The sequence below is a fragment of the Temnothorax curvispinosus genome, unplaced genomic scaffold (genome assembly GCF_003070985.1).
Source record: "Temnothorax curvispinosus isolate PA1 unplaced genomic scaffold, ASM307098v1 QBEX01000060.1, whole genome shotgun sequence".
Taxonomy (NCBI): Eukaryota; Metazoa; Arthropoda; class Insecta; order Hymenoptera; family Formicidae; genus Temnothorax; species Temnothorax curvispinosus.
This window is the reverse complement of record NW_020209840.1, coordinates 268,778-281,893: the sequence shown is the minus strand read 5'-3', so window position 1 is coordinate 281,893 and position 13,116 is coordinate 268,778. Positions and strand designations below refer to the sequence as shown.

At 31.4% G+C, this 13,116-nt stretch overlaps 1 protein-coding gene across 4 annotated transcripts in view; it reads right to left on the bottom strand.

Annotated features, from left to right (window-relative positions):
- Positions 1–9,156: 9,156 nt before the first annotated feature.
- The window catches only part of LOC112454029 (QRFP-like peptide receptor), a 120,701-nt gene continuing 116,741 nt past the window's right edge, over positions 9,157–13,116 (bottom strand). For all 4 annotated transcript variants that reach the window (XM_025015389.1, XM_025015450.1, XM_025015312.1 and 1 more), the window contains one exon: positions 9,157–9,967. Coding sequence is in view for 1 of the 4 variants with exons in the window: in XM_025015450.1 (XP_024871218.1) it covers positions 9,958–9,967 (10 nt within the window). In the remaining 3 variants the exon portion in view is untranslated. The remainder of the gene's footprint in view (positions 9,968–13,116) is intronic.

Genomic DNA, 13,116 nt, shown 5'->3' with positions numbered 1-13,116 from the left:
TGTTAGTCATTTATTTAAAATAAATTATGTTTATATATATATATATATATATATATATATATGTGTATATAAACATATACCAATTGGTATTTTTTAGTGCTACCATTATAATCAAATCTGTTCCAACTCCCGTAATTTCCCTTTTATTTACGACGAGATATTTGAAACATTCTTATCAAAATTTTTAGTTTGAAAGGAAGTTTGCTGTACATTTTCTTTAAAAAATATTGCGGTTAAAGTTAAAAATATTAAACATGAGTGCAATTTAAATGTAGCAAGAAAAGATTTTTGAAAAGTCTTATTTGCAATTATATTTCACATTTTATTCAACTAGACATCTATGGAGACACTCTTGAATAATAATGTAACATGAGTGACTCGAAATTGAATCAATTTATAATATGTATATTGATACGAAACTTTTTAATTATTGATAATGAATGAATCTATTTTGCCTTCAAAGGATACGGATAATTTCTGTTAACAATTATTTTTACTTTGTTTTCCGAATAAGATTTTTCAAGAGAGAAAGAGAGATTCGAGTTTTAAATTGCACTGAAATTAAGTTTACCAATAAATAGTTTAAATTTTCGATGTCGCAATGTACGTTTGATCGGTTTGACGAAAGCGGAGGCTGGTAAGTGTTTGAAACACGAGAAGACGCCATTGAGATCCACTATCTTGTAGATTAACGACCTGGAACTACACGCTCTTTAATTAGTAGCATTACTAATCTCATCCAGCTGAGATTAGTCTATTCCCCACTTAATGTTCTCACGCGTTGACGACAATTGCATCTTATCTAAATTTATTTAACTGATTGAACTGTTAGTTTAAACGAATTAATTTTGCAACTTTCTTGAATAACATCAGAACTTTCATCATTTTATTATCCTTCTGTGAGAAATGTAAATACAAATTTTACAAATGCATGGATTCAAAATTTAAATAATAATATTTCTCAGTTTTAATTATAAATCGTTGCGTCGCATCTTTGCATTTTTATTCAAACACAAAGCATTAAGAAAAAAAAATTTATAGGAAGCAGCATCATAAATTTTACGCAGCTAAAATTCTATTTTGGCAAAAGTTGTTCAAGTGAGACAAAGTTCTCCGAGTGCAACGAGAAAATAAAGTTTCATCAATTGAGTTCGAAACAAGAAAAACGCATTAAGCTTATGGCTAGCAATATATTCTTGCATTCTTATCTAATGTTTCTCGTCAATTCAAATTCCAAATTAGGAGAAATAAATGAAGAAATAAATCTCGGAGACAAAGCTTGAATCCTGTACTAACTCTTTTCATCTCAACTTCTCGTAGCGTAAAGTCTCTTGTTATAATAGTAGAAAATATCATTACTTTTCCATTATCATAAATAGTATTTACTATTTCTATTTATCCAACATATGTTGTATTATTATGTAAATTTAATATATTCTAAATTTTCCGAATCTTATATTAGTCTTGGAGAATTTGCTGATTACCCTCGTCAAGATCAGCGCAAGAGATAAAATGCGAAATGAATAAATCACTTGATATCCTAATTAAGTAGCAGGATGATGTCTAAAGATGTTTAATTAACGTTAGGCACTTCATTAAGACATTATTAATAGTCATTTGACGTCACTGTAGATATATACTACCTGGGATTGCAAATATATATATGTATATATGTATATAATAGTATAATTGCAGGAATACGTATTATATCTCAAAAATGGAAAGTATATACTTCGTTTAAAGTGCGCTGATTTTCCCGATTCAAATAATTAATGCAAAAGCACGAGTAATTTGCCTAGACACGTAAACGCTAAGTAATGCAATCTGTTGATCCAAAATGGATTTTCGATACGTACGTTATCGCGTTACCGTCGAATTTAATTTTAATCCACATTGATTTCTACCGGCCGGATTCTCTTGGGTTTTCACGCCATGCTCGGGCAAGATTTGTCCGACAGGTCAATAGTAACTGCCGGCCACCGTTCGGTGACGCGATAGCCGAGTCTTTGCAAACAATCTCCGGCTGCGGTACAACTTGCTTCGCACTTTGTGGCGAGACCATACCCCCATCGAATATCGAATGTCACGCGCAGAGTCCGTCACGCAGGGGTGAGAACGCAATTAATCTTTGGTAATAAAGTAACGCGGATTAACCCCTTCAATCTCATTACCGCTTTAGTTTATTATAAATTGATACGCATGAAATTTTTATAATTAATTTTTCAATATTTTAATGTAAAAAGACAGTACTCGATTAGTTAAAAACTAAAAAAAATACATAAATTTATCTGTAAAAAAAAATAGTCGTAATTCTTGTAATTTTGTATTAAAACCAATGCAAAGGTTTTTGAAACTGCTCACACGACTTGTTCACATTTTTAAGTTTTAAAGAGTTAATCGCGATGTAGATCTTTGATGTAAAATAATAACAAATTTTTAAGAAAGTACAAGTTATTATTGTATTGTCGTTTTGACTATTGGTCAAATTTGTCATTTGCAGATTAATGTATTGTAAATAAAAAGATATATATGTACTTCGCTGTAGCGAAGAAAATCTCTGAAGGAGATGTATATGAATCAAGGATTTTTTATGTCGAATTGAATCAAATCGAATTTCGTTTCCTCTTTCGAATTTGAATCAAATCGATAAAATTTTATTCGAATCGTTGAAATATAATTTTTTATTAACAATATAATTATTATTAGATTGAATTTTAAAATGTAGATAATAAGATAATATTTTAATATAAAAAATAATTTTGATTATATAATATAAATTCTCTTAAAACAAAAAAAACAATATTTAAATAATTAATATAAAACTAATAAAATATATTTTATTTAATGTCGTAATAACTGAAACAATTAGACGAAAAATCACAAATAAATTATTAAAATACTATAATGTAATATCCAATAACATTATCCAATTATTTATTATCCAATTACATATACATAGAAATATTAAAATAAAATAATATATCTAGTTTATTTTATTATCAATACTTATAGCTTTACTACTTTTTTACGCATATTCAAACTTTTACTTATAATTTGATAGAGTCACAATTAAGGCATGTCAAAAATTAAAAATAAACTTTTTAATTGCTACTTAGCTGCTCAACGGTTGTAATACTGAATGCACCTATTGACATGAGTAACATGACCGTACTTTTGCTTATTTAACACTGGAAATATAATTTTATAAAATTGAAATATTATTATAGATGATTCTCTCTCGTATTCGAATATTTAATAAATAAACAGTTAAAATAAACAGAGGGCAGAGACATGCGAACTATATTCAAATACGAATTGAATCGAATTGGGTGAGATGTTTATTATATTGTTTATTATACTCATATATACAAACATGTATGTTGTGTATGTGTGTATATATACTATATGTATATATATATACACTGAGAAAAAAATTGTTAATATCAAGAAATATTTAGTTCGATACGTTCAACTAAACATTTTAGTTAGTTAACTAAATATTAGTTGTTTCAACAATTGATTTCGTTTCTTTAATCAAGAATTAATTAATTCTTATATATATATATATATATATATATATATATATATGTATGTATATACATACACGTGTCCCTTACATATTACAAAGCCAACTATCTCGTTCGCAAAATCATCCTTCTTCCCTCTTTTTCTCCCATCCCTCCTGTCTCGTTTTCCCTCGAGTGGACGTTCCAATATGTCTTTCTTGCAACACGATATGATTAGGATTGCGCGATTTTACTCCGTTTTCCCCGCGAGTTAGCTACAGCACTTACTTTTTCCGGCTCCGGTCACGTCGCCGTACCATATTTCAGACAGCTTCCTGTGACCAATGGTCACGCGAGATTTCCACGTTGCCCCAAATAACGACGGGTGATCTCTCTCTCCCTCTCTACCCTCTGTTGAAATCGTGTTCTCCATCCCGGTTCTCCGTCGGTCCAGCGTATCGGTTTCGGGCCGCAACCGGTTCTCGGCCATTTGCGTCGCTATTTTTGACATCTGCCTCGCCGTTCGTTTGCTTTTTGCGACGGAATTCCGCGCGATAATTTATACGGACTGTATATATACTTAGCGTTTGCTTTTATTCCGGAATATCGTGTGTATTATCGTAACAAACGACCGGGTGTACGTGTCACTTTAGGTATTCTCTCCCCCAATCTCCGCGGCATCAGCTTTTCGGCGTATGGCATAATTAGGTATAACCGGCGAGCGGAGCATGCAAACACGATACGAAACATGAATAATCATAACGCAAATCTTCCCTCTCTCCCCCTCTTGGTCTGTTTGATTGCGTCATCACAGATAACAAGAGATGCGATAGAGTTACCGCGTGATAAATTGCGCACATAAATGAATTCCAGCTTAATTAATTATAAACGCGATCGCGGAATATTTGGAGCAACATCCTCGATCGGTCGTGCATCCCCATTGTACTATTCGACACGTGAGACACATTATTAAATATTTTCATAATTAACAGCTACGTGCATGTTACTGGGAGCGCTATGCGCAACAACTGATAACTATGCGCGTTACGAGGAGCATGGCAAGAATTTGAAATCAGATCCTAAATCTATCTCGAATGGGATACGAGAGGATACGGGATGAATTTAGGTGAACTCGGGACAAAGATGCGGGAACGATTGTTCAGCATCATTTATTTTTAATTATTCATACTCGCTGTCATTTAAATAGCATCATGCTAGGAGAAGGTTGACTAGTATACGCATTTAAACATTTAAAGCTGTTTACAACATCGTGGTCTAATCGTACGGATTGTACAGTTTGTACTCGTTATTTACGTAAAGTCGTAAGTTAAATTAACCTGCGTGTCAAGATACGTATATGCATCGTTTCCCTGTGGAAAATATAAAACTCTTTGCTGTATAGAGTTAATTAATTTAATTACTGTACACATACAACATACACACAATCGCCATATACAAAGATCGAGCTTTCATCGTCAAGACTATCATGCTTAAAAATATTCTCTTTTTATACTTAATTTGGAGAATCCGTTCGCAATTAAAAAGAAAAGAGGTATATTAAGCCTGCGAAAAATTATTTCAGAAAAATGTTACTTATCTAAAATCTCGTTTTAAAGTGTGCGTAATTTATGAATCAAATTCCTACGAATCATGATTGTCATCAGTGGAGACGTCAAATTTTTAAAGGTCTATATTACAATAATATAATAATAATAATAATAAATAATAAGATTATAAATTACTCAATGCATTTTAGGAAAATAGAATTATATTACAATAAATTGCGATAAATTGGTTTTCGAATTTTTTTCAAGTTTTGAATTAAATTTTTTCGCAACTAAATAAAGAGTTACGTTAATAATGTGTAATTAACCCTTAGAGAACACACCTATTTTTTCATTCACGGAGAACACTGGGTCAATCTGATCCTACACACACTTTGATCGTCTACCATTTTAAATTGACGAGTGCGATCAGCTTGAAAAAATTTCCAGATGTACTTGGAACATTGTTAAATCAATTGATATAAATAAAAAGTGCCGTTAAAATTATTTACATAATTAAAAAAATTCAAAAATAAATTATTTTTTTGAAAAAAACGTAATTTACGAAAAAAATTTCATTTTTTTTTATTTTTAATATTTCTGGCTAAAAATTTACGTGTATATTCTTGAAATGTAGTAGAAACTCGAGGTAAGGGTCAAATTGACCCTGTGTGTTCTCCTAGGGTTAAGTACTAATTATAAATTGAACTTTTGCTTTGAACCTCCTCAATTTATATTAAAAAATATTTTTAATCTTGTGAGTAATTACGATTCTTGGCAGATGAAAGTTGATGCTAAAGTATATAGCTTTACGTACATTTCATTGTGGTTCGTCATCGATAGACTGGTCATTATTATCGTTATTAATATAATTATAATACATCAAATACAGCAAGTATCTTAATAATCCTAAAGCATGAAGTTGCCATTTAATACCGTTCTTCTTCGTTGATTCCGACAATTAAATTATCTCTGCGTCGTTTCAGTCTGTTAAACGATTCGTTAGAAAGAGAATTTTCGCTACATATAAGTATATAACAAAAGGAGGATGATGGTATAATAAAAATTTTAAATTATGGTACTGCAATTGACCCTTTGAAAAATATCGAAAAAATTGTAATGCCCAAAAGTTGTACTTTTATACGTAATATTATTATTTCAAAGCTCTCTTACCGGCACCTATTTTAATAATGGATTTGTGATTCTCATCCTTTCGTCCAAACACATTGACGCAATGGCGAAAACTATTACATATTCAGCGCAAATGTGTGTAATCCTATAATTTTATATAATTTTACACCATACAGTAGTGTATATATATATATATATATATATATATATATATATATATATATATATATACTATAAATGTCGTAGACTAGTTGCGCATTTGATATCTTTCGTTAACATATATATTTTTTTTCTGCATATTCCAAAACTTTTATTCTTATGGCACTTAGCGTTATCTTCACTGATAAACACAGAATCATTAATCGCGTGATGTCACGTTCGTCAAACCTAAAGTGTCTAAGTAATATTCATTTACTTATTTACATATCTTTTATACATTGATTAGCGACTTGGTTTCCCCAGTTTTTTTAAACGAAGTGACTTACTTATTGAAAGCCCGCCTCTGCGTTTGCCGCCAGACGAGCCTCTTGCTTATTACAGTTGTACATTTAAAGTCTTTTAATACACTAGCCTGTTATTATTATATTATTGTTTTATCAATAGAATATATTACTCTATTAATAGTAATAGATAATAATAGATATATTCTTAATAATAATAAAAAGATAGGATCATAGCCTAATATTTAAGGAGGTTCGGGTGCTTTATCGGGGGGACGCGGGGATCCAATGCGTGCTGCTGCTTCTATCAAGCGTTAACCTTAAAAATGACTAATAAACAATACAGATGGAAAGGAAAGTTTGTGAATAAAAAAAATACAAGTGTATGGAAATCAGGACTGAAAATAACAGGACTTTAAATAACATGCACAATTTATCAAAAACTTTTTATATTATCAAACACATCGCAACTTCTATTCAAATGCCCCACCGCACAACCTCTATTATACTCGTTTGCGCTGTTGTCATTATTTGCTTGCGTTCATTTCTAGCAGACGAAAAATCAAACAATTTATGCTTTAATAATTAATTTTTTTACGAAATATGCGATAACCTACCCCTTTCTTTCAGTTATTTATTTGTAAATTATTAAGTTACATGTGCATATTTTTCTTCCCTTATCATTTGCATTTTTTTCTTGCATTATTTCATTCTGAAGGTGAGCAGTATGTCATTTCCCATAAAAATCTATGCTAAAAAGTACAATTTTTGGAGTCGATTTTTTTCAAAACGTGACCATGAAAAATTTACATAATTCTATTTTGCATTCCAAAACAATATATTAAAATTTCATGAAGCTGGATGCATTTTTTTCTAGCACCTGAACCTCCTTAACATTTTAATTAGATCGAGAAGTGTGAGAGCACGAAAAAATAGAAAATGCAATATTCTTCTGACTAACAAACCGAGATTACTCATCTAAAGTTTTGCTCCCAGCATCGACCTGCCGGTATAAGCTAATTAATCTAGCTACAATTATAATGAGATTACATTCCAGCACGTAGTTCGGAGTTTCAAATGATATGCTACTTATTTTCTCTAATAATAAGTTTTACGTTATCGCCGTGGCCTTAGGATTAATTGTTTGTGACATTGAAAAGATTACATACATATACGAATATACAAATATGACATCTGAATATCTGGTAGCTTCATTTATTACGTCCATACCGCAGAATATCGCTGTAAGAAATACTCGCCAACGCAAATATTTCGCAAATGTTTCCTTCGCTTTGTTTATCGAATTGTTTATCGTCTGCGCAATGTTTGCCAGTATCTTAGATAAAATTATCTAGAAAATCATCCAGATGAAGTGGAATCATATTTATCTTATCTAAAAATTATCTAAAATAGGATTTTTATTCTTTCAATTATTTCTTTTCCACATATACTTTCTACTGTTTAAATTAAATTGGATTCTAGAACGTTATATGTATGAAGTTGTGTAAAGACCTATTTTTTAAAGAAGTAGATTATTTATACTAAAATAATGTCATTATACTCGAAAATAAATCAACTTCTACTGTAGGATTGTTATGTTTTAAACGTTTTGTTTAAAACAAAAGTTAAACATGTTTTAAACATTAGGTATACTTAAACATACGACGTTTTTTTTAAACTTGTTCTTTAAAAAAGTGTTTAATACAAATTTTGGATGTAAAATTATTTATAATATTAAGTTAATCTTTTGACAAAACATTTATTTCTTACATATAATATATTCTTGCACATTAGATCGTCTTAAGTCTGGTCTCAAAGGCAGTCTTAAGATTCCATCCAGATTAATGAAATGACCGTATAGCATCTCGAGATAGTATTTAAGACAATCTTAAATATAAAATCGGACTATGAATACCGGCTACAGTCGGGTTTTATATTTAAGATTAGGTAATTATATTTAAGACAATCTTAAGACAATAAGAACAATATTTATGAAGTAGAATTTGCTTGACACAAAAGTGGGGAGCACAGATTTCTATACTCGTACATAACACATAATGCATAACGCATAAGGACATGAACCAAACAGAATCCTATCCTCAGAATGGAAATTAAGTACTCCGACTGATTCATTTCCTTATTTGTCATGCATTATGCATTATGCAGGGGGTCGATTATGTATGTTGAAACAAGGTGAAAATTGCAAAAGTGAAGAAGTTCACTAGAATATCTATGATTTTATTGGTCATATCAAAATCTAGTAAATCTGTTCACTTTTGTAATTTTCATCGTTTTTCACGATACATAATCGACCCCCAGAAGTCTGTTCTCTCTAGTTAAAAATACTTTGAAATATCAAACAGACCAATCTGATTAGCCTATCTGGCACTTCAAAGCATTTGCAGTGTCTAGTAGATTACATAAATTAGAGTTTGTTTGATGCTACAAATTCTTTGAAGCGTTAAATAATAATGAAAATCAAGTGTATATGTTTAAAAACATGTTTAAAACATGTTTTAAATATATTTTAAACATGTTTTTTTTTGTATTTGTTTAAAACATGTTCAAAACTTAAAAAATACGTCTTTAACAAAAAATTGAAACACTTGCGGAGCGTTCGTCGAAGCGATTTCTCTTCGAAATTGGGACACTTTGCTTCGTGTGCCATGCGTATGATGCGATATTTACCGATAAACAGTCATCAAATTCTACATTTTTTTTTGTTAACATGAAAACAATGTTTAGCCAATACTGGATAAAAATCAAATACGCGGCTAAACGTGCACTGCCCAGTCTCGAGTTTTATTACACTGTATATATGGCAACCGTGGATGTGTCGGCGGTTGCCCACTCGCTTGACCCTTATCCGCCCACCTAGCGCGGCTTTAACCGTACGTTAAACACCCAATTGTCCGAATGTCCAATTACTCAACCTGTCCAATTATCTCGCCCACGAGAGTGAAGGACGAGTGAGAGTGATAACGCTGTCGTTACAAGGTGTGCGACAAGAGGTGGATAAATATATTATGAGTCCGTTTGGCAACTTATACGTTACCTATATACCACCGAGATAGCCCCCAGCGGATAGCCTCAACCCGCTGTCAACTCACGATAGCTTCTATTACTTGCGTTCTATCGGCAATATTCTATCTTCTCGAAACAGCCGCTATCCGTTCGTATAGGTGGTCGAAAGATCGTGCCGGCGGCGGCAGCGTGTTTCGCCTCTGTAAATCCCGTAATCGCGGCCTCTCCCGACTTTATTCGTGTCATACTGTCGGGAGTCTCCTATCTGACGGAGACTTCCCTCGACGGCCTGGTCCGGGGATGAAGAAAGAATCAGGTCCATCTAGAAGCAAACGAAAAGACGGCGGATAAAGAGAAAGAGAGCGAGGAAGAAAGAAAGAGAGACAGAGAAAAAGAAGGAATGAGACACGTGGCGATGGAATTTCATTATCTGGCGGAGTTTGAGGAAGGGTAAAGTCGCGCGAGACGTCTTGGCAGAGGATTACATTTGAATGAGAAAATCTGGCTGACTGAGAGAGCGCGGCGCAGTTATCCCAACACAAAGCGTGCTCGAAAAGCAAATGAGTCGCAGATTAACTCCTACCCCGAGGCAATCTCTTTTTTACCTTCCGTTCAACCTCTGACATCATGCAATAAAGAAAGATTTTTTAACGACTGAAGTAAAAAACCGCAAAAATATATAAAATTTTATATATCAATTAAAAAGCCGATTTTAATCCAATTAATTTATTTAACAAAATTAATTAATTTAATTTCTAAATTAATCCACTTTGCCGAGCTGTTTATTTCAATGTACATATTTTAAGATTTTCCATTTTCCAAAATCAAGATTGAATCGTTTTATATACTCATATAAAAATACATATACTACTTAATTATTGTGAGTAATTAAGCAGGACGTATCTTCATAAGTTTCAAGTCCCGTCGTTGTAACAAAATTACTTTCATAATAATGTAATAAATAGATTAGATTCTTCTTGCAATAAAACACGTGATAAAATACGAGGCGATTACAAACTATCGGGGAACTTTCTCTCACCGATATGAATAAATGCTATAGTTTATTCAAGTCATTTAAGGTGTAAGCCTTAAGAAATTGACCATCATCACAGTCGAAGACGAAGCTATGTGAGAAGAATAATCGACTGTGATTGGTCAATTTCTTAAAGCTTACTGCTTAAATCAACGGTTACGGTTTGCATAAACCAGCCTTAAGCCTGAAAGAATCTGTGACGTAGAATCTGCGCCGTCTTGAAATCCTTTCTATCCCCGTATTTTTCCTCTGGGAGATTATGAGATACTTACATTACGTGTCAAAAATCTTAAAAAAGTTGAATATCATCACAGAGCGTTTGAAAAATACACTTGAAAACATGTACAACGCTATCCTAGTCATATATTAAGCAATATAACATTTTACGACAATATAACATTTTATGATGTAATTCCGGAGTCCCCCGAACCATAAAAGATAAATGTAAATAAGCCATATTTATATTCATAAATCATAAATCCAATACACTCGCGGAAAGTATATTTTCACTTGGAAGATATAAAACACAATGTAATTATATTATAATTAAACATCTATATAAAATTACATCAATTTTAGAATGACCAGAATCCTTGGTCGAAACGCGGTGACAAATTTGTCACGATAAAGATTATAATCGTTACCACAATTCTAATCATTGCCAGTATAGTCGATTAAAAATTCTTAATTGGGTTAATTATTGACTGGCGAAGTAAATGTTACTTATTCGGTATAAAACACAATATTGAACAAACCAACATTTGCAAATATCTAACGAGAAGATATTTGTAATAATTAATCATTCCTGATAATTATAGCGAAAAGTCTGATATGCGAATAATTCATTGTGCTCTTGTTCAATATAATTATTATAAACCATAAAATTAATTTGTAGCAATTAATACCTTCAATAATTTCGATTCTCAAATAATTTTATTAATCAAATTTTGGAATAATTGAAATATTATTCTTACAATAAGTAATTTGTAATTAATAACGGCATAACGAGAGAGAAAATACATAATCAAAAGTTGCATATTTTTCTCTTTTTGGATTGCAAATCTTTTTACAATTTTCTAATTTTTGAGATTACATATTTCAGTAATTTAAATCTTAAGAATTAAAGTTCAATTAAGTCATGTCCACTCTTCGATTAAAAAAAAATATTTTGTTACCTAAATTTAACTCCATTAGATCTATTGCAAACTATTTATAATTTCAAAAAGTATGATATTAAAAAAATATCAAGTATTGTTTTATCTCGCTATTTTTGACAAGACATTCTACGCTTGAATCGTTATATCTCTCGATATTTATTATGCTATCTGAATATTGTTTCCGAATATACAAAAAACTGAGGTTTGATTTATTTAGATTTAAAAAGTGAAGTATTTTTTCAATACATTCATAAAAGTTTCATACTCGCGGCAAACGTTCGAAAATAGATTACGGACACGTATACAGCACGACAATAATCAATAGATTTTATCGTACAACGAGATCAAGACACGTTATTCAGATTACTTCTGCAGATTTATTTTTGCTGCTATATAAAAAAAAAGAGCAATTTGGTTGTCGCCATTAAATTGGCGAATTGTGGTTCGCAGTTCACAAATATATATAGATATCTCTTCAATCATAGAACCGCGATGAAAAATCGGAGAAATCAAATAAAAAAATATTAGACTGATGCTTTTTCGATTTTTCCCGTGTTAATAAAATCGAGTGCTAAACAAATACACAAAGTGGATGATACTAGAGTAGGTAAGATTAATAAAGTTGGATGCTTGATCGTTTGTGCACTGAGAAGTGTAAATAAGTTCACAAATGTATTATCGGCTTTATGTTCATAATGTAATTAAAAGGATCTCTCCACATAAGTTATAAAATGAGGTAAGTTCAATTCTGAAGCTCTCACATGCAGTTATTTCAAGACAATTAAAGACGTAAGATATGACATAATTTAAAGACACAATAAGTTACAATACGCAAGCATTTTATATAGATAATTTGTTTAATGAATATATTTGTTTAAAACTGCTTAAGTCAAACACTAAGAATCGATGTTATCTTGTGTTTTCATGTATCAATTTCGGATTTAAATTATTAATTATTCGATTTATCTTGAAAAAGATAAAACAGACTGAAAATTACGATTTTTTAAATCTTTGTGACTTAAAAAAAAGTTTTTTTGATATCTAGCCTTCTATCATTCAACTACAGCTTTAATCAATGTCGTATTCTATCAGATTTTCTTTGCGAATGTCATATTAGGTTTCTTTTCGGAGCAATATACGAATATACACATGTGGCTCTATCCCGGATTCCCCCAAACTCCCAATAAGACGCCACGTATCACCGTGAAGCTGAAAGGGGCTTAATTCAACCCCTTCGATCTGCCGTGGAGTTAGATATGCGGAGTAATGCGTGTCTCTTGC